Below are 21,387 nucleotides of genomic sequence, written 5' to 3' on the forward strand. Positions count from 1 at the left end.
GTATTTGTAAAACTGAGGAGTGCTTTTATAATTGTTCATCAAAATTTCTGGTTACTAGCGCTTTTTATGGAGCTTTTTATTTTGAGATTTATGTTGTTTGTAATTTTTAATGTTATTTTTCTGTTTGTTTTTATTTACTGTCGTGGCTGGTGGTATCATAGTCTGGTTTTCAACTCTCTAGATTTTTCATCATGGTATGCAGACATTTCTACAATCATAATTTTCATTGATGATAATGAGCTTGTTTATTTGTGATTTTTGCTATCCTGCAACTAATATTTTCTTCCGACACATTAGTGCATTATTTTCACTACATCTGCCTACATCTTTTGTAAGATGATTTTCATTTTGGTTCTGGGATGAATAAATTACTACTCCATTAACTTTCCTTCAAATTATAGTGCTCAATAAAACTCTTGTGTTGTGCACTTGTTTCAGCTAACATTACAATTTTCCTCATGTTGATAAGAAATGTTGTCTTTCAATTTTCTAACTGGTTGTTTGCTTTAGTTGGAAACTCAATTACATCTTTTTTCATCTACAAATTAGTACTCAGTTCTCAACTATGTCAATTCCACCGTAACGCTTTGCATCTGCTGTTTTAGATACTTTTGATGTTATGTTCTTTCTCAGTCCTTAGTTGTGGAATTGCATCATCATTGCGGTCTGTTTTAGATACTTTTGATGTTATGTTCTTTCTCAGTCCTTAGTTGTGGAGTTGCATCATCTTTGCGGTCACTTCATTTCCACTAGCTTTCTAAACTTTTTGGTGTTAAATATTGGCAGCCGTGTGTGCGGAAATCCTCATGGTATAATCAGAAAGTATGGGCTAATGTGCTGCAGACAGTGCTTCCGCAGCAATGCAAAGGAAATTGGCTTCATCAAGGTATCTTATTTTGTTCTAAATCACAACCTCTTTGTTTATAATTTTCACTTGTGTGTCATCTTGATACTATCGTTTTGTCTTGCAGTACCGTTAAATCTTGACAAAGGGTGTGCCACAATTTCGGAATCAACCTAGTCTCTGCTAGGTTGTTTTTTTGAAATGTTAGCCTTAGCCAATCATCTGAGAAATTTGTCATGACAGTGATTACCCAATCTGTGATCGAATTTGGATTTATTTCTGAACAATCAGAGTGTAATTTGGTTTCATAGTATTGACGTTTCTTACTTTTATTTTCTCATTTTCTGTTTTGGTTTTTCTTCGTTACGTTTCCATCTGAATTTTGGATATTATCATTTCTCTCTGCTGTCAGAATTATACAAAATTACTCATTAGCTAATTATTTAATTTCTTTATGAAATCATTGTCTTCGTTTTGTAGTAGTGCAATTTATTGACTCCCTTTTGATAGTTGAACAATATCTAGCATTTTTTTGATCTATTCAAAGCATATGTCATATTTTCTGGAGAATATTGAATAACATTGATTCATATTCTTCCTTTTTGCTTGTATTACACAAATTTCTCATTAGATTTTTTTAATATTAGAATGATGATTTTGTGATGGCAAGATCTTGAATTTATTTTACTGATTTAGTTCAAAATGAATCTCTCGATTCACTTTTTAAATATTCTGATCACCAACTTTCTCAAAGTACTTTTTTTTTCTGATTCTATGTTTATGTCGAGTTGATTGCTGTAAATATACTCCATTCATTAGTAGTAATAAGTTGGTAATAAACTCAATTTAATAGTTGGGGCTATCATTTTGAGTTATATAAGAGGATTGTTTTGTTTGATCTAATCTCTCTCAACACCCGAATTTGTTAATTGAAACGCAATAGTATGCCAAATATTGTATTTTCTCTCTTGTACTTAAAAAAAACAAATATTGATAGTCACAACAAACTCAATTTAGTTAGTTGGGATTATATCATTTTGAGTTATATAAGAGGATCAATTTTGTTGGATTTAATCTCTCTCCATACATAAATTTATTAATTGTAACGCAATAATGTGCCATAATTGTATTTTCTCTCTTGTACTGTACTATCACTATGAGTTATAAGATGACTACTTTTGTTGGGTTTAATCTCTCTGCACACCGGAATTTATTAGTTGTAACACAATAATGTGCCAAGTATTTATTTTTCTCTCTTGTAGTACTAAAGAAACAAATACTCCTATTAATATTCACATGAGAGATCGCAAACTGCACTTTACCCGTGAACTGGTCCAGATTTTAATTAATTCCATATATGTGATTTTCTTTTTTCTTAAGAAAAAGGAGACAAGACCTGGAATATGACACTTAACCTAACAACTTTCAATTCACAACTTGAATCAAATAGTAATATTACTAATATAGCTTCAATTCTGCTCAACGAACATAATAGACAACTAAAATATAGTACTATTTTTTTTATTACATGTAATAAAATAGAACACTATGATTGCTATATGTTAACAACATAAATTTCACTAGCTTGTTACTGCACAATCACAAAATTTCAGCAAAACCTCTAATATATCACCGTTTCGAACCTATCTTAAATCTTACCATAATCATCAACAATGCGGTCGAACCACAAAATATTGATGCATAGCAAATGCCCTAAAATCATATATAGCCGTGACTTTCAAGTTTAGATTAGTGAGAGTCACTCTTAAGATGGAAATATAAATGTTAGATATGAAGGTAAGAAGCAACAATAATTGTAGTTATTAGTAAGTGATGACTTTAGATATTGTCTAACTAATTAAATAATTACTTGTATATCAAACATGACCAAATGATGGATGTAGTATTACTTTAGATCTGAATTGCACTTCAAAATGAGTGTACTTTAAGTCACATGGCTTGATGCATATTCAACTTTTTTCCAACCACCATTATTTTGTTAATCACTCCTAAACTACTTACTAACCAACTAAGCCCACCTCTTTATTTTCCCTTTAACAACTTCCACTCTTAACTTTTATATACATACAGTGGCGAAGCCATGTTGGGGCCGGGGGGCCCTGGTCCCCCATCAATTTGTCGAGTGAGTATATATAATATATGCAAACTACACTAAAAAAAGTATACTATTTCTGGTGTAGTTGGTTTGAGGTGTAGTCTTGCAACCTAGAGGTCGAAGTTCGTATCTTTGCTGCGACATATATCTCTTTTTCTACATATGCTAGTTTCTTTTCTCTTTTCTTTATTCTAATGCAATATTACTACGTACTATATTCTATTTCTCTCAGCTTTATATTTTTTGGAACATGCTTTCTATTTGTTATTTTTTACATCAATAATTATGTTAATTTTAAATCTTTGTCACTTCATAATTGAAAATCCATTTCCATCTATACTATTCTTACATAAAAAATGAAAAAATATTAAATATTAATTATTTTGAGCTTCCGACATCACCGACATCGAATGAACCCTATAACTATTAACAATGACTTGGGCCCCATCATAAAAATCCTGGCTTCGCCACTGTATACATATATTCTACTTTCAATGAAAAGGTGACAGGATATTGTAATTAATCACCACATAAGTTGGCTTAAAACTAATTTTAAATAATTAGTTGTGGTTTAGTGTTTTTTTAAATTTACATAAAAGATGCCTGCGGTGATACACGTTATGAAAAAAATGACCAATTTATTTAGTACTCCTATGGAATAGCACATGCATGTAGGAGAAAGTTAATTGTTGGCAGCATAATTAGTATGAGTAATTAAATTATTAATCTACAATTAGTACAAAGTGTACAAACTATAAATTTTATGGACCACCTAATCACTAGCTCTCGTTAATTAGACTCAAAACACTGGCAGTTTTGTCGCAGACACTGATTTATTTTTGTAATGCTATTATATTTGTAAATTAATCTGTTAGATTTAATCTAAAGGTATCCAAAGCTGGTCGTCTACTATAAAGGAAAAAAACAACGTAGCAAAGTTTTTTTTATCAGGTTATCAAAGAGTGATTTTGTTTCTATAACTAATTATAAAAATTAGCATGAAAATAAAAAATTAAGCTTTGTTGATCGCAAACAAAGAATCAAATTAATATCCATAATTTTTTCAACATATTTACTGCGGCCTGAATGGACTCTAACTAATTACAATGACTTTCCTCATGGATAATATTCTCTCTTTGATAAGATTAAAATAAATGTATTCATTGAATTAAGACAAAATGGTGCAAGTTTACAAGCACACGTGCATGGCCATTCTTGGCTGCAGCGATTTGGCGAAACATGTTTGCTAACAGTAGGCATGCACAATCCGGCCCGGCCCGCCGGTTAACCGCCGGTTCGGGCCCGCCGGTTCATGAACCGGAACCGGGCCCGGAACCGGCGGGTTGAACCGGCTGAAGGGTCGGAGGGTCATAAGGGCCGGTTCAGGTTCGGGCATAACTTGAACCGTGAACCGGCGGTTCAAAACCGGCGGTTCGGCGGTTCGAACCGCCGGTTCAAAGGGTCGAACGGCTAGGGTTCGTAGGGGTTCGTAGGGGTTCAAAGTAGGGATAGGTATGAACCGGCGGTTCGCCGGTTTTGGGCGAAAACCGCCGGTTTTGGAGGAAAACCGCCGGTTTGAACCGGCGGTTCCGACCGGTTTCCGCCGGTTCCGGAAGCTTTTCAGGCGTAGGGGGCTAGGTGAGGTCAGAAACCGGCGGTTTGTGTCGGAAAACCGTGGACCAACCCGCCGGTTTCGTGGAAAAACCGCCGGTTTTGAGGTTGAACCGCCGGTTCAGGCGGTAAACCGGCGGTTCGGCCGAAAATTTGAAAGTTTGAAATTTGAATTTTTTTTTTTTTATTTCTTCCAATTTTACTCCTATAAATACCTCACTTCTCCTTCATATTTCCTTACCCCATTCTTGTGTTAACAAGGATTTCATTCTCAATCTCCATTTCTCTATTCTCTCATCATTCTCTCTAATTGCGCAAGTTTAATTCTACACTTTCTACTCACTACTATATTTGTTGTGCTCATAATTTACCACTTCTTTTATACTTCATACATATTTTATTCCAAGTCCATATTACTTTTCATTTATCAATATATTCAATATGTCTTCTTCTCGTGGTGGATCGGGACGTGGTGATCGGGGCAAGGGAATAGCCCAAGATCAAAGCACTACGCGTCCCTCAAAATCTCGACGACCTAGTCGTCGAGATGTTATGGACGAGGTTTCCCGATTGGCGCCGGCTCGGGTTCGTCAGGTGCGCCTCTATTTAAATATGATAAAAAGAATTTTGATGATACAATGACTAGATGGGCGGCTATGAAGCATATGCCCTTTAATGTTTTTGATGACAAAAGTTTTGAGGTTACTATGCAAAGTGGGTTGAATGTAGCAATCAAAAGAATAGGTCGAATGACCGTGCAACGATCTACCGTTCGGCAGTGCTTGGAGAAAAAGGTAGAATTATCACGTTATTTAGTTAACATGGGCCACAGGGTGAACATTTGCTCAGATGTTTGGACGGATTGTTTTAACCGTCATTCATACATGGGTATTACGGTTCACTTTGTGGACAACAGTTGGACTTTGAACAAGCGTTTAATTGGTTTTAGAGAATTTGAAAGTCCACACACTGCACCAGAAATTGCTTCTTTGATTATACAAGTGTTGAATGAGTTTCAGCTATGCAACAAGATATTTTCTATTGGTTTTGATAATGCAACTGCCAACACCGCAAGTATTGCCGATTTGATTGCGGCTTGTACACCGGTAATTGGAGGTAAGTATTTTCATCAAAGATGCATTTGCCATATTTTAAATTTATGTGTACAGGATGCCCTTGAATTATGGCAAAAGCATGTCTCTCCTATTAGAAATGCAGTTAGATTAATCCATCAAAAGCCAGCTATTGGCAAAGCATGGAAGAAATATTGCCATCAAAAGAATGTCAGGTACACGAATTTTACTATGGATGTGTCTCATAGATGGAATTCGACATATGATTGTCTGAATTCTACCTTGACACATAAAGATGCTTTATGTGATTTTTATAGAACTAACCCCTACCGTGATTTATATCTTTCGCATAGTTGTTGGGATAACAGTTTGGCTTTATTTAAATTGTTCAAATATTTCAAAAATGCTACTGTTGAATTGTCGGGTGTTTATTATTGCACTGCTGTTCGTGTTTTGGAGCATTGCATGTACATATCCCTTGGTTTTAAAACTTCAATGAAAAATGCTTCCTCTTCTCCCGAGTTAATGTGCGTTTTGTATTATATGATTGAAAAATGGCTCAAGTATTTCAGTGAGATTCCTAACGTGTTTTTGATTGCAAAGGTATTGGATCCAAAATGGAAATTAGCAGGTACCTCTAGAATTTTAGATTTTTATTATAACAATTTGAGTTCAATTGATCTTGGTCCCCTTCAAGCAATCCAATCCGATACCAGTGACGAATTTGGAGTCGACCTCTCAGAAACCTTTCAAATAAACCTCCCGGACCGGTCAGTTGTGCAACAAAACCTCGAGTATAACTTGCGCTCTCTCTACACCGAATATGAAACCAAGTATAACACCACTCACCAAGTCAGAAGACCCCCTCCTCCACAACATAACTATGGCTTTGCATTTCAAGCCGATTATGATGACCCCGACGCGCAATCCCAACTAGCCGACCTATACAACTACAGCACCGGCGGAAGGTCCTCAGGTATGGTCAGTGAATTAGATTTATATTTTGAATCACTCTTTTCCTTTGGTGATGAAGGTCCTACTCCTCCCGCCCAAATCGACGTCCTCGATTGGTGGGGAACCCACGAGAAAGATTTTCCCATCCTTGCTTCAATGGCCAAGGAGATTTTTTCTGTTCCGGCTTCCACCGTCGCCGTCGAGTCCGCTTTTAGTGTTGGCTCGCACGTTTTGGATGAATCAAGAAGTAAGCTCTCGGCGAAAAATATGGAAGCCGTGATGTTACTTGATGATTGGGCCAAAGCTGACGTCCGAGAACAAGAAAATGATTGGAATGATCGTCAAGAGGGATCACAAGATGAATTCACCGGGGATGAAGATTAGGCCAACCGTCAACCGCCGCCGGCTAAACCAAATAGGTAAGTAAGGTAAGAGAACTACGTGGACTTTGATTCCCTAATGCAAATGAGCAATTGGGATACGTAGGCACCTCAACTTAAATTAAAAATTTAAGTTGAGCTCAAGTCCTTTTTCTTTTATTTCTTTTTTTTTCCCATTAATTCCTACTTTAAAAATATGCAAATACAATTACATAATTGTATTTGTATATACTCTAGTCGATGAAGTATATTTCTCTATACGGCTAAATGAGGGAAACTTTTGACAATTCTACTATAATTGTTGATTGTTAGACGAAACTCAACATTTAAAGTTGAATTGCTAAAGGTGTCCTTAATTTAGTTATGTAGAAAGATCTTCTTCGCCGGTTAAGAGTATATATATAATACACTTATACGTTTAAGAACTTCAACGTCGTTTCTTGTCATTTGTAATTAGTTCTTCACTAGTAGTCTCATTTGTATTTAAATTTTGTTTAAGAATTCAAGACCGCCATATGTTTTCAATTTGTAATTGTTGTAACTTGTAACGTGTAATTTGTAAACATGCAATTTCAATAAAATTGCAACTTTAGACGTATTTTTTTCAATTTTATTTACTCACATTGCATACAAAAGCAAACTTGAAAAGTGTAATGTAATTTGATTAAAATTGAAAAGTTGAAAAATGCAAAAAAAAAAAAAAAAAATCGTCAACCCGCCGGTTCGGGCCCGGAACCGGCGGTTCGAGCCGAAAACCGGCGGTTTTGAACCGGCGCGTAACCCGCCGGTTTTTTGAACCTGAACCGGAACCGCCGGGAGCTAGGCGGGCCGGTTCAGGTTCGCGGATTTTCCGACCCTTGACCCGCCGGTTCGGGCCCGGAACCGGCGGGTTCCGACCCTTGTGCAAGCCTAGCTAACAGTATGTTTCTGCTCACATAGTAGAGAGACAATATCTTGTGTGTTATCAATATCATCCTTTGCCACAAAATAATACACATACTTATGCTACAAAAATATAAACTACAGTACTTCATTTTTACACTATTTTACCACATGTTAAGTTTTCATGTAGTAGTAATTGTTTATTTTGTTTCATTTTTCCCTGCGGTAGCTGGGGTTTTGGGCATAATATATGATGATCTCTTTTTGGCACTTTCACATGTGAAAATATTTTCGATAGGTAGATTATGATCATCAAATTCTGGATTTAATACAATTAGTTTCTAAATAAGTGCGAAACTAATTTGTAGAATTAGAAAAACTTATTTGAACTATAAGCCTCCCTGTATAGTATCCTTCCGTCGAGATATCCAATTTTCATTTTTAGTTTGTATCAACTACTGATCTAAGAGGTCATCTCTATCTTCATTAAAAAATTTCAATTATTTTGCTTGTTCATTTTAATATAGGAGTACTAAATAATTTTACCTAAAATTCCATATCATTTAAGTATGTTGCTTTCTTGTGGAGTATGAGACGAAGAGGGTAGTAAATACTCCATCCATCCCACAATAATTGTCACTCTTATTGTGGGGGCGAGTTTTAAGAAATGTAAATAAAAGTTGGTTGGAAAAGTTAGTGGAACATGTGATCCATTTTTTATATTGGTTTTATAATAAAATGTGAGTGAAGTGAATTAGTGGAACATGTGATCCTACTTACCATTCATGGTAAAAATAAAGTGTGACAATTATTGTGGGACGGACTGAGATGGAAAAGAATGACAATTATTATGTGACGGAGGGAATACACTAAAAAGACAATGCTTTAATAAATCAAACAATCAAATCAAAACTATATGCTTTTAAATATAATAGCTTTAAGTGGAAAAGGGAATGTAGACAAAGGGGATGACAAAGACTTCTAACACAGTAAAATACACTCCACATTAAATATGAATCTTGTGAGTTGTCACTATATATCATTATACCGTTATATATATTGCCATTTTAGAATAAACTCCAAAATCTATTTTATTAATCCGTGATATAATCATTTTGCTACTTCGCTCATTAACCCGTAAATCCGTAATCCTATTTATTTTTCTATTCTAAATAAATGAACCGCTCATTCTACTAAATTATTATTACCACAATCATTTTCATTATAAAAAAAAGATGATATTCCATTAACATAATTTTTTCAAATTTCTTTAAACATTTACAAAATCAAAATGAGAATATATATTGCAAAAACAATAAATAGGAATATTCATTTGATTGGGTTAGAAGTCCATAATCCATATGGTATGGGGCCGGTGTATTAATTATTATGGGAGAGTTAGGAAAGCTCCATCAATTTATGCGATCAGTTAATTCCTACCATAATTCCCCAATTAAGCAAAAAACTTCTTCATCAACACATAAACACAAATCTACTAAACATCATTATTATATCCCTCATTGTGCAATAAATAACTAAATCTTGATTAAGGTTAGTTGCGTAACGTCTCTCCAAAGCTTCACTAAACCCCAAACCCACCCCCGTGAATGTACCGAAAAAAACTCAGTGCCCCAAATCACACCTCCCACACCAACTTACTCACTCTCTCACCTCCAATCGGAAAACACATACACACACACTCTCTCTCTCTCTCTCTATAACTTCCTTTTGCTGGAGAATCAGAGCTTTTTGTTTCTCAGATTTATATATCTAGCTCAGTTTGGTTTCGATTGAGCAATTTTAACTTCCTACGTAGTGATCTTGCTTAAAATGTGGCATCCCATTATGTTTTCTTGAGGTGCATTTGGCCTTTGTGATCTTGCTTGATATAAAAAATGGCTTATGAAAGCTTGGATTTTTCAGCGAAATTCACAATGTGATAGGTGAATTGTGTGCATGCGGTCTTGATTGTGATGATGGTGGCCGCCGTTCACGGAGACCGACAAAGCCCCAAAACACAGGAAGAACATTCTAGAAGGCCCCCATTGCTGCCGTCGGAGAAAGATAACAGTAATGGAGTTACAAATAATCAGAGAAAGCCGAAATCGAGAATTGTTTCTTCTAGGTACATGTCCCCTTCTTCTTCGACTTCTACATCAAATTCGTCCTCGGTTTCCTCGTCTTCTTCCTCTTCTCGGAGGTGCCCTTCCCCTTTAATTTCGAGAAATTCGAAGCCGGTTTCGAACGGGCCTTCTGCGAGCCCTAAGAGGTCTGTTTCCGTCGACCGCCGACGGCCGGCGGCGGCCAGAACTGTAGTATCCGATCTCGAATCGAAGAATGGAAATGCTGCTGAAGTGTCAGCTGCCGCGAAGCTTCTCGTGACTTCTACCCGGAGTTTGTCGGTTTCGTTTCAGGGAGAAGCCTTTTCTCTGCCTATTAGTAAGACCAAGGCGCCGCCGCCGTCGCCTAATGTGAGGAAAGGGACGCCGGAGAGGAGATCGTTGAGAGGGGGAGGAGATCAGGTGGAGAATTCTAAGCCATCTGATCACAACCGTTGGCCTGCCAGGAATCGGGTGGTTAATCCGTTGTCCCGGAGTTTGGATTGTCGTGGCAACGGAGGTGATCGGAGTAAGGTTGTGGGATCTGCAAATGGAATCCGAACTCTGCAGCAGTTGATGAATGATGAGAGGAGGCCTTCACTTGATGGAAGGTTGAGTCTCGATTTGGGGGATTCTGACCTAATTAAGGCAGCTCCTGATGGGAATTCAGTTAACAATGAACTCTCATTGCCTTGTGATCTCACTGCATCTGATTCAGACAGTGTGTCTTCAGATAGTACTTCTGGAGTTCAAGAATTTGGTGTGGCTGTGAATGGCCGAAATGGGCCTCGCAGGATTGCTGTTTCGGCTAGATTTTGGCAAGAAACGAATAGCCGCTTGAGAAGGCTTCAGGATCCAGGCTCACCTCTATCAATGAGTCCTACCTCTAAAGTGATGATGCCACCAAATTTGAAAAGGAGTTCGAGCGATGGCCATGGTCTGTTGATGTCGCCCCCTGCTCGTGGTGGTATTAGACCTGCCTCGCCTAGCAAGCTTATGACGCCTGTTGGATCATCTCCATCACGGGGCCATAGTCCATCTCGGATAAGAAATGCTGTTAGCACCATTAATAACAATTTCAACGAGACACCTTCAGTCCTTAGTTTTGCTGTTGATGTTCGGAGGGCTAAAGTTGGGGAGAGCCGGATTTTTGATGCGCACTTAGTGAGACTGTTGTACAACCGGAACCTGCAGTGGCGCTTTGTGAATGCAAGAACTGAGGCAGTTATGTTGGTGCAGAAACAGAGTGCAGAGGTGAGTGAGCATGTTTTGTAGTTACTTATTGTTTGAGTATACGAATTTGATATCTCGGTGTTATGGTGGATGCTGCGCCTCTTTTCTGTTTCATTCTGAGTTTTATTTTATATTCACCTTGAGAATATTACCAAGAACATGAACATGAATCCCCTTACGATATGAGTATTGGAATATGTGAATTTGACATGTTAGGTTGACTTGTCGAAACATGAGGACATGGTTTACGTTTTCTCATCTATCTTCCCGAGACAATGTCCTAATTAGGTTTTCTGATACTTATTAGGATGCTTTCTAAAAAATAGAAGCTCTATGGAAAGGGAGTCATAGTTTTGGAATGTCGGAAGGAATTCTTCAGGTTTTTATGTACTAGCATTTAATGCAAAATCTAATGCTTTTGCATTAAATTTTCAACTCAGTTTTTATATAAAAATTAAGGGTTAATCATAGTTTGTGGAGTTCCCCATCTTATCCTTCTGTCGCTGGATTCTGTAATGCAGGATATGAATCAAACTTTTTTCAAAGGTGGGGTTTTGAGCTGGGGAACAAACTATAATTCACCCAAAATATAATGTGCTTGTGAGTCGAATCTATGAAATTTCTTACATCTGACTTGATAAGGCTGAGTTATAAAGAACATCTCTAGTTATCATTGCTCATTTGCTCTTAAGCATGGCAAGTTCTGTCCATTTCTCTTAAAATTATGTAATCTTCTTTATTTTTGATATCAGATTCAAAGGGACATATAAATACACTTGTTGTGAGTCTGATCATGATTCATTACTTGTATGGTGGCTATAGTTATTTACTTTCTTCAGATGTTCTATGTGCTAGACTATTGTTTTCTCTTTTCCTCATATCTTTCGTATACTTCTACCTTTACTTTTATATACCTCTTCCTTTAAGCAATGCTGCCATAGATTTTGTGCATTACATACCAAGACGGTTATCACCATTGGTGCAGTTTCCGCTATTTTAAAAAGTATTGCTTGTTCATCTCACGCATTTGTAGTGTTTTGATCGAAGGTTTCAGTTCTTTTGCTATTAAGTAAAGTAATATATTGCTCTCAGAAGCCAACTTCTAAAGTATAAAAAAATAGCTTTTTCGCCACACTATCATTCAGTCAATTCTGCTCCACTCCATCCCTCTTTCGTAGCTGTGTATCTTTCCAGTTAGGTAACGGGAAGCCTTCCTCCACTACATGAATCCAAATTTGATTTTATCCAAGAAAAACCATCTTAACTTATCAGTGTCTTGGTCTCTTCCTTCCATGCATAGAATTTTCTGTTGCAAACATGGATGATCAGTCCATTTCTTTTCAATTGTATTCTTCAGTTTCTCAATCTGGTCCTCCATAGTTATTCGTATGGAAACAGCTTGCTTTTTTTTGGCCTAATGTAAGGCCTTGGTTTCTATTGATCTTCATGCATGATTTGTCTGTGTGCGCCTAGCCCAATGCGTTGCTATCTTCTTATGGTATCTATTCCCGTACCATCCAGAATCTTATGGGCGTACCAGTAAGATCACTATAAAATCTTGTCTTGTGAAATTTTGTGATCTTATTCCTCTATTTGTACCAGAAAAATCTGTGGAATGCCTGGATAGCAATCTCCGATCTGCGTGATACTGTCACCAAAAAAAGCCATAGATTGCAGTTGCTGAGGCAAAAGTTGAGACTAGCTTCTATTCTTAAAGGACAAGTAAGCTTTTTTTTCCCTCTCATTTCTTAATTGATAATAGCAGACATTAGTGCTAATTTTCATATTGGCTTATTTATTTAATTTCTATCTTTAAGCCTAAAATTGTTGGAACATGCTATAGCATTTATCACATGGTTTCTGTGTGCTGACTTATGAACTCCCTTCTTTGGGTTCACACAAATCCAAGAAACGGTATCTGTTTGGGACTCTTAGAGATGAGGCATAACACTGGTGAAGCTGAACTATTTTACAGCAAGAAGTCTACAAACTTTGTCTAAACTTTACACCTACCTATCTGTCATGAATATGTCATGCAACAATTTTCTTCGTCTCCCTCTGCTTGATACGATATTTACCTGAAATTCCATTTTCTGTGGCTCCTGTGCGTTAGAATCTCATCTGCATTTGCATAAATACACCCCAATATCATTCTGTTACCAATGCTGAAGTTTGCTTTGGAATTTCCCAATAGTGATGAAGTTAGTTTGTAAAATTGGGATTGAATCTATGCAATAATTTCTTCTATTTGCTTTTGAGAAAAAGCCACACCGATATTTTTTGGTTTATCATAATTCTTAGTTGTATAAGTTGGTGTAATTAGATATTACTCTGTTTGTGCATGAACATATGTGCAAGGCAAACATCCTAGTTTTGGTGTCTCTAATGTCCATTGATATCTTATCATTGTAGATGACCTTGTTAGAAGATTGGGCTTCATTGGAAAATGACCACTCAGTTTCTCTGCTTGGAGCTATCGAAGCCTTAAAGGCTAGCACTCTCCGTCTTCCAGTCGTTGGAGGAGCTACTGTACGTGCCTCTATTTTCAATTCAGAAACAAATTCTTTCCATAGTTGAAAAAAAGTTGACCATGTTTTCATCTGTGGCAGGCTAACGTTCTAGGCTTGAAGGATGCTATAGGCTCGGCTGTTGATGTTATGCACGGAATGGCATCATCAATATATTCGCTTCTGCCAGTGGTAATCTCAGCTACCCTTTCCCTCTTTACACCATTGACTCGATTTAGCTGCTCATAAGCAAGAAACAGAGAAAAAGAGTAAAGAATCCATGGCTGAAATAGTGATTGGTTTTCAGGTGGAAGAAGTGAACCTTTTAGTGACCGAACTGGCACAAGTGAGTGCCAAAGAGCGAGCTCTACTCGAACAATGCACCGATTTCATTTCCTTGTTAGCAGCCATGCAGGTACTTTCTACTGCTTCCCAATCCCTCCTTACCTACCCTCAAATGTATCTTCTACGACTGTCTACAATGAACGACCGCTCCTACGAATCTGGCAGGATCGAGCCACTAGTTTGAGAACACATGTAATACAACATAACTGTGTACGATCAGCTTAACAAGAGAGGTAGGACTGATTGCAGCCACTCAACAATATATGCTAACACCCATACTGAACCTTCAGACCTTGTGGAGGCAGCAGCGATTATGTGATAAGAAATGTAGCGAACTCAGCCATTTTTTTTTGCAGTGCATCCTGACCTCCAGGTATCCAATTTTACAGAAAAGGGTCTTTTACCCTCTAATTTGCCGTACACACGCCTTTCATTCCCGGTTATTTTTTTCTGGTCTCGACGCTCTACCACATTTTCGGGAAGGAAAGTATGTATAGATGTAATATTCTTGCTCTGTTTCTTGTTAATCTTAGATCTATCTGAATGTGGTATTATACATGAAGCCATGAAGGGAATTGCAGCATCTGAATCTATGAGCTGTTTGTTGAGCATTATTAAACTTCAGTTGCTTGGATTCCAGATTCTCATATCTTTGGGGAAAACTAGGAAATGAGAATCTTGGACATCTTGTTGGGTAGTTTGGTCAATTCATATGTTTTGTGTGGGGAAAAAAATAAGAAAAAAAATAAAATATAGGAGATAAAAAAGCAAAAAACCTCCAAAATGAAAAATTCACGGAGATCTTATATTCTAAAAGAGGTGTGAATTGAATCCAAAAAACTGAAAATTCAGTCCAATTTACTCCCAAAATTCCATAATCTCTCGATTTTAACACATTTTTCAGTTTACGATTTGGTTTCAAGTGTGCCAAAAGACCACATATTTTTCTACTTTTTTTGCAATTAGAACACCTTTTCGTAATTGCTTATTATTGTAATGATAAATTTCATACTTTTTTTTGGTTTATAATGACTTCAATATTCACAAAAAAATGCAATCTTTAAAATTTCGGCAAACACAAGTTTTTAACTTGACAAAATTAAATCATAAGTATTCAAAAGTATGGAAGTTGTTTTAAAAAATGTACTGTACTATACATTTCAATTTTCACATGAAGGTAATTTTCTAAAATGCTCAAACTATTATCAGATTTTGATTTTTAATTAAGTAAAGAGAATTGATGAGACTTGTATGCATTAAAATGAAATGTAATGTCAATTGAAAAGCAGACGTCATATCAAGTAAATTGTACGTAATAATGAAATTCGATATGTATGATCTAATCAAATAAAAGTGATAGTAGTAGTACACACTAGTACTACTAAACATAGCCATAAAAAGAAATTGAAAATTTAATTTCTTGCAGTTCCATAGATAATCATCTAATCCAATGAAATAAACTGCTATTGAACATATGAATATGAAGCCAAATATTGGAAAGCTATAATCATATCATAAATATCAAAGGATGTTTCAGTTTAATTTTGACTATGCTCCAAAAAAAATACTTAAATGTTTATGTAAGTCTTGAATTTCTTTTCTTCTCCATTTAATTCTCTTATTAAAAAAGTAAAGGACCCTTCTCAATCTCTCTCTCTCTCTCTCCTCCCATTGTCGTTTCTACATAATGTTCTGCTGAGCTACGGTGGGGAGAAATGGTTCTGCAAAATTCGATTTTTCAGCAAAAAAGTCACAATGTGATAGGTGAATTCACTCGTTAATGCAGTCTCGATTATGATGATGGTGGCCGCTGTTCTCGAACCAGTTTCAACAGCCAAACCGCAAACCCCCAAAACACAGCAAGAACATTCTAGAAGACCGCCATTGTTGGAGCCGGAGAAAGGTTACGCCAATGGAGTTGCAAATAATCAAAGGAAACCAAAATCAAGAGTCGTTTCATCTAGATACATGTCCCCTTCAACTTCGACTTCCGCATCAAATTCATCCTCAGTTTCCTCCTCTCCTTCTTCTTCCAATGCGAGAAGGTACCCTTCCCCTTTAATTTCACGAAGCTTGACGCCGGCGCCGAATGCCCCCAAGAGGTCTGTTTCCGTCGACCGGCGGAGGTCGGCAGCGGCCAGACCCCTAATGTCCGATCTCGATTCAAGGAGTGGAAATGCTGCTGAATTGTCAGCTGCTCGCGTGACTTCTACCCGGAGTTTGTCGGTGTCGTTTCAAGGAGAAGCCTTTTCGCTTCCCATTAGTAAAACTAAGGCGGCGGTGCCGTCGCCTAATGTGAGGAAAGTGACGCCGGAGAGGAGAAGGGGTGGCACTCCGTTGAGAGGGGGAGGAGATCAGGTGGAGAATTCTAAGCTTTCTGATCACAATCGTTGGCCTGCAAGGAATCGGGGAGGTAATTTGTTGTCACAGAGTTTGGATTGCCGTGGCGGCGGCGATGGTGATCGGAGTAAGGTGGTGGGATCTGTGAATGGAATTCGAACTCTGCATCAATTGATTAATGATGGGACGAGGGCTTCTCTTGATAGAAGGTTGAGCCTTGATTTGGGGAATTCTGACCTAATAAAGGCAGCTCCTGATGGGAATTCAGTTAGTAATGGAGTCTCATTGCCTTGTGATCTCACTGCATCTGATTCAGATAGTGTTTCCTCAGACAGTACTTCGGGAGTTCAAGAATTCGGTGGGGGTGTCAATGGCCGGAATGGGCAGCGCGGGATAGCAGGTTCGGCTAGGTTTTGGCAGGAAACAAATAGCCGGCTGAGGAGGCTGCAGGATCCAGGTTCACCTCTGTCAATGAGTCCTACCTGTAAACTGATGGTGCCACCAAATTTGAGAAGGAGTTCTAGTGATGGTCATGGTCTTTTGATGTCATCCCCTGCTCGCGGTGGTATAAGACCTGCCTCTCCGAGCAAGCTCATGACGCCTGTTAGGTCATCTCCATCTCCATCTCGGGGCCACAGTCCGTCTCGGATAAAAAATGCTGTTAGCACCATTAATAACAATTTCATTGAGTCACCTTCAGTCCTTAGTTTTGCTGTTGATGTCCGGAGGGGCAAAGTTGGGGAAAACCGGATTTTTGATGCACACTTGTTGAGACTCTTGTACAACCGGAACCTGCAGTGGCGCTTTGTAAATGCAACAACTGAGGCGGTTATGTCGGCGCAGAAACACAGTGCAGAGGTGAGGATTTTTGGTGTTACTTAATGTTTGAGCATACAAATATGGTTTTTGGCTGTTGCCTTGAATCATGTTTGAAATTGTTGTAAGATATATGTGATGGGTGCTACTCCTCTTTCGTATGTCATTTTGATTTATTTCATGTTTATAGTTTACCTTGAGAAATTGATTATTAAGAAAATGAACACAAATCTGTTGATGAGTATAAGTACATGACTATTTTGCGATTTGTCAAGCTGACATGCATGTTAGTTGTGTCAAAACTAGAGCATGTTTTCCGTTAATATGGCCATGTCGTCATCTTGGATTTAGCATATTTTCTTCTGATGAAGGTGTAGTGTACAAGTGTAAGAGGCTACAAGCTTGGGTATCATGGTCATAAATAATCAACCAATTGCTATCCATCTCTGTTGATACCTTTTACCAAATATGGCATTGCAATGCTAGTTTAGATGCACAGCATATATTGCATAATTTATGTATCTTATTATGGTCAGAGACTCAGATAGAATTCATCGACACTTCGATTCATTCAGTTATTCCAATTATCCATTTTGAGTTTTGTGAGAATGGGTAGATGGTAATTCACTGTGCATTTTAGGGAGGCCTTCTGAAAATAGAAAAACAATATATGGAATGAGAATCCCTGTTTCAGAATATTGGTTGATCTATATAGTAGTATTTATTTCAGTCAGAAGTTGTACTTGCTAGATCATCGTTTTTTCTCTTTCCTCGTATCCTCCATATACAATGGCTTCAACAGATTTGTGTATAGATATGAAGATGCTTATCATCTTTGATGCAGTTTCTGCTATCTTCATTTTCAAGAATTCTTCTAGGACAGTTCAGTTCTCTCCCTTCTCTCTTTTTAAACCTAGTTCTTGCCTAATATTCACACCCTCCATTGTTACATTAGCAAAAGAAACTCGCTTTTTTTGCCAATTGTTAAGCCTTAGTTTGTGTTGATGTTCATGCATGAGTTGCTACCCAACCCTTTGTTATCTTCTTATGGTATGATAATCTACTAACATCCAGAACACCTTTGGCATCATGATTTTATTCCTTCATTTGTACCAGAAAAATCTGTGGAACGCCTGGATAGCAATCTCTGACCTACGTGATACTGTCACCATAAAAAGTCATAAACTGCAGTTGCTGAGGCAAAAGTTGAGATTAGCTTCTATTCTCAAAGGACAAGTAAGCTTTATTTCATCATAGTATTTCTCAATTGATAATAGCTGACTAGATTAGATCACTAAGAAATAAATTTCTCAATTAATAAGTTCAGTAGTAGCCTGACTATAAATATCTTCTGCAATTATATATCTTGACCTCGATATCATTCTGTCACCAATTCCAAGTTTTACTTTGAACTAACTTCTGAATTCCAAATGTTGATGAAGTTAGTTGTAAATGCTGGGCTTTGAAACTAGGCAATTTTTAGTCTATAGTACTTGTAAACTTTGATTAGCTTATCATTTTTTTAATCTCATTTGGATGATGTATTCTCCTGCTTGTACAAGTAAAACGCCTTAGTTTCGATGTCTCTAATGTCTCCTGAACGTATTTTCTTTGTAGATGACCTTGCTAGAGGATTGGGCTTCTATGGAAGGAGACCACTCAGATTCTCTGCTTGGAGCTATCGAAGCCTTAAAGGCTAGCACACTTCGCCTTCCAGTCGTTGGAGGAGCTACTGTATGTGTCTTGCAATGTATTCAGTTCAGAAACATTTCTTTGTATAATTTTGAATAAAGTTAACCATGTTTTCGATCATGACAGGCCAATGTTCTAGGCTTGAAGGATGCAATAGGTTCGGCGTTTGATGTTATGCACGGAATGGCATCATCAATATGTTTACTTCTGCCAGTGGTAATCTCATTGCTGCTCTTTTCCCTCTTCACAATATTGACTAAAAATACTCAATTTTATTCCTCATAAGCATGTGAATTTCGATGAAAAATTACATGTTTCCATGGCTGAAAGTTAGTTGTTAATTGTTTTCAGGTTGAGGAAGTAAACACTCTAGTAACAGAACTTGCACAAGTGGCTGCCAAAGAGCAAGCTTTACTCGAACAATGCACAGATCTGATTTCCTCGTTAGCAGCCATGCAGGTAGTCCCCCTCCTCTCTTCCCTACCCGATAATTTCTTGTCAACGACTATTTACAACTCCTCTTCCTACGAATGAATCAGGTACGAGACACTAGTTTGAGAACACATGTAATACAGCATAACTTTGTACGATCAGCTTAACAAAGAGAAGTAGAACTGATTGCACTCGACAATATTCAACTCTAGATGCTAACACCATACACTACCTTCAGACCTCGTGGAGGCAGCCGTGATTACGTGATAAGAAACGGAGAAAATTCCCCTCCAGGTATCCGATATTACAGGAAACGGGGTCTTTTATCCTCTAATTAGCCTATCTTTTTAGTTTCGTTTACCTACTTTATTCTCTAGAGGAAACTATGTATATATGTAACATTCTTACTGTTTTTTTGTTAATTTTAGATTTTGTCTGAGTGCTATTTTACACGAAGGGCATTGTAGAATCTGAACTTAGGAGCTTGTTGTTCAAGGCTATGGTTGTCTTAGTATATGGGAAAATTGTGTAAAAGGGTTTATTTTTAAAATTCATTATATTGCTCTTTTAAAAATTAAATGACACCACAAGAAAGAAATGAAAAATAAATGAACACTTTAATGCGCTACATAAATGTGTTTGTGTCAATCCACTTAATATTGGGCCGGGCCCCTGCTGCAGAAAAAAAGTATGTAGAAAAAGAAAGAATCTTGATGCATATTTTCTCCACTAAAAACAAAATAAAATAGAAATGAATTACAGATAAATTAGTGAAGAAATAAAGATTTGAGAAATGAAGGATTTTTTGCAGTGTTAACTTTTGATTGTTTTAGTAAAGCCTGAATTGATTCCACTAGTTGACAACCACTGCATTGATTATTTTTTGTACCACTTTCTTTGGCACAGAAAATTCCACAGTAACTTATAAGGAGTATACTTTATTTTGGGTCACCATTTTTTATTAATTAATTTCACTTGCTCTATTATCCACGTTCTAGTAGTGATGCTACTTTAATTTTCTTTTGGAGTAGAAGACTAGAAGATGACGCATAATGAAGTCATGAAGATATATATGCATATTGGTTCTACCATTTAATCATTATTCTTACTGTATTTTGTGATTATGTAAATTTCTGGATCAAAGTTTGGAAATAAATTCGATTAATTAAGCCCATATTAAATTATTAATATATGCAGCTACCGAAAGCAGTTGATTTTTTCATCACAGTGGAGGCCCACCCACTGCCTCCACTTTTGCTCACCAAAACGACGTCATTTGCCACCGAATTCAATGGCAAACAAGTACTATTACTATACTATATACAACAAATAATTTATTACTCCATCCGTCCCGCACTACTCGCACCTTTCCTTTTGAGCACGGAGATTAAGGAATGAGTGATAGACAAAGTCAACAATTACGGCTGTAGGTATAAATTGTTACTAAAAATGGAAAGAGTGGAAATAACTTGGGACGCCCAGAAAGGAAATAAGTGCAAGTAGTGCGGGACGGAGAGAGTACTATATATATTCCTTCTGTTCTCATGTGTAAAGCTAAAAAGTAAGAACATAGTGATCATTGTAACAGATTGTGATCATCAAAGGGAAAATACATTGAATTACGACATTTATTTGGTGTTATATATTCATTTGGGGTCTTATCTAATTGACCTAAATTATTTGGATTCGTAGCGTACATATCATGGTGAAATTAATGTAGCTAAAATACATTGAATTACGGCATTTATTTGGTGTTATATTATGAAAATTGGAAGAGATTGTGATTATTAAAGGGAAAAAACAAAAGCAAGTAGTGACTTCCCAGATAGTTGGCTCTTTGACAATTGAGAAGTCAAGTAAAAACCCTAACCCTAGGGAATGTTGTGTATTGGCTTCCTCTGTTCAAGGGCCACACTTAATTTAGTGCTTCTCAATAAACAACTCCAAGTCCAACTGACATATATGCAATACTATTATTTTGTGGGACACTCAATATATTCATATATTTGACTGGAATATGAATATGAAGCATCTATGTATAAATTATTAATCATTTAGTAAAA

At 37.0% G+C, this 21,387-nt stretch overlaps 2 protein-coding genes across 3 annotated transcripts; both read left to right on the forward strand.

The window, feature by feature from the left end:
* Window positions 1-9,430: 9,430 nt before the first annotated feature.
* LOC121740791 (QWRF motif-containing protein 2-like) lies at window positions 9,431-14,652 on the forward strand. Of its 2 annotated transcripts, XM_042133422.1 has the most exons (7): window positions 9,431-11,213; window positions 12,795-12,914; window positions 13,605-13,721; window positions 13,802-13,891; window positions 14,007-14,114; window positions 14,210-14,277; window positions 14,401-14,652. In XM_042133422.1, the coding sequence occupies exons 1-6, from the start codon at window positions 9,834-9,836 to the stop codon at window positions 14,267-14,269; spliced, it is 1,875 nt and encodes a 624-aa protein (XP_041989356.1). In that variant the 5' UTR covers window positions 9,431-9,833; the 3' UTR covers window positions 14,270-14,277; window positions 14,401-14,652. The 2 variants fall into 2 exon arrangements, with proteins under 2 accessions (XP_041989356.1, XP_041989355.1); XM_042133421.1 differs by having other exon boundaries at window positions 14,210-14,652.
* An 887-nt stretch (window positions 14,653-15,539) lies between these two features.
* LOC121742425 (QWRF motif-containing protein 2-like) lies at window positions 15,540-19,774 on the forward strand. Its single transcript, XM_042135560.1, has 6 exons — window positions 15,540-17,242; window positions 18,317-18,436; window positions 18,818-18,934; window positions 19,019-19,108; window positions 19,244-19,351; window positions 19,432-19,774. Exons 1-6 carry the CDS (start codon window positions 15,839-15,841, stop codon window positions 19,489-19,491), a joined length of 1,899 nt encoding a protein of 632 aa, XP_041991494.1. The 5' UTR covers window positions 15,540-15,838; the 3' UTR covers window positions 19,492-19,774.
* The last annotated feature ends 1,613 nt before the right edge of the window (window positions 19,775-21,387 follow it).

The sequence above is a fragment of the Salvia splendens genome, chromosome 7 (genome assembly GCF_004379255.2).
Source record: "Salvia splendens isolate huo1 chromosome 7, SspV2, whole genome shotgun sequence".
NCBI lineage: Eukaryota > Viridiplantae > Streptophyta > Magnoliopsida > Lamiales > Lamiaceae > Salvia > Salvia splendens.

Excerpts from the sequence above, each read along its gene's own strand:
- LOC121742425 (XM_042135560.1), top strand. The coding sequence starts at position 15,839 with ATGATGATGGTGGCCGCTGTTCTCGAACCAGTTTCAACAGCCAAACCG. Across the intron at positions 17,243-18,316 it reads CGCAGAAACACAGTGCAGAG|AAAAATCTGTGGAACGCCTG; the intron begins GTGAGGATTTTT and ends CATTTGTACCAG. Across the intron at positions 19,352-19,431 it reads CCTCGTTAGCAGCCATGCAG|GTACGAGACACTAGTTTGAG; the intron begins GTAGTCCCCCTC and ends CGAATGAATCAG.
- LOC121740791 (XM_042133421.1), top strand. The coding sequence starts at position 9,834 with ATGATGGTGGCCGCCGTTCACGGAGACCGACAAAGCCCCAAAACACAG. Across the intron at positions 12,915-13,604 it reads CTTCTATTCTTAAAGGACAA|ATGACCTTGTTAGAAGATTG; the intron begins GTAAGCTTTTTT and ends TTATCATTGTAG. Across the intron at positions 13,892-14,006 it reads TATATTCGCTTCTGCCAGTG|GTGGAAGAAGTGAACCTTTT; the intron begins GTAATCTCAGCT and ends ATTGGTTTTCAG.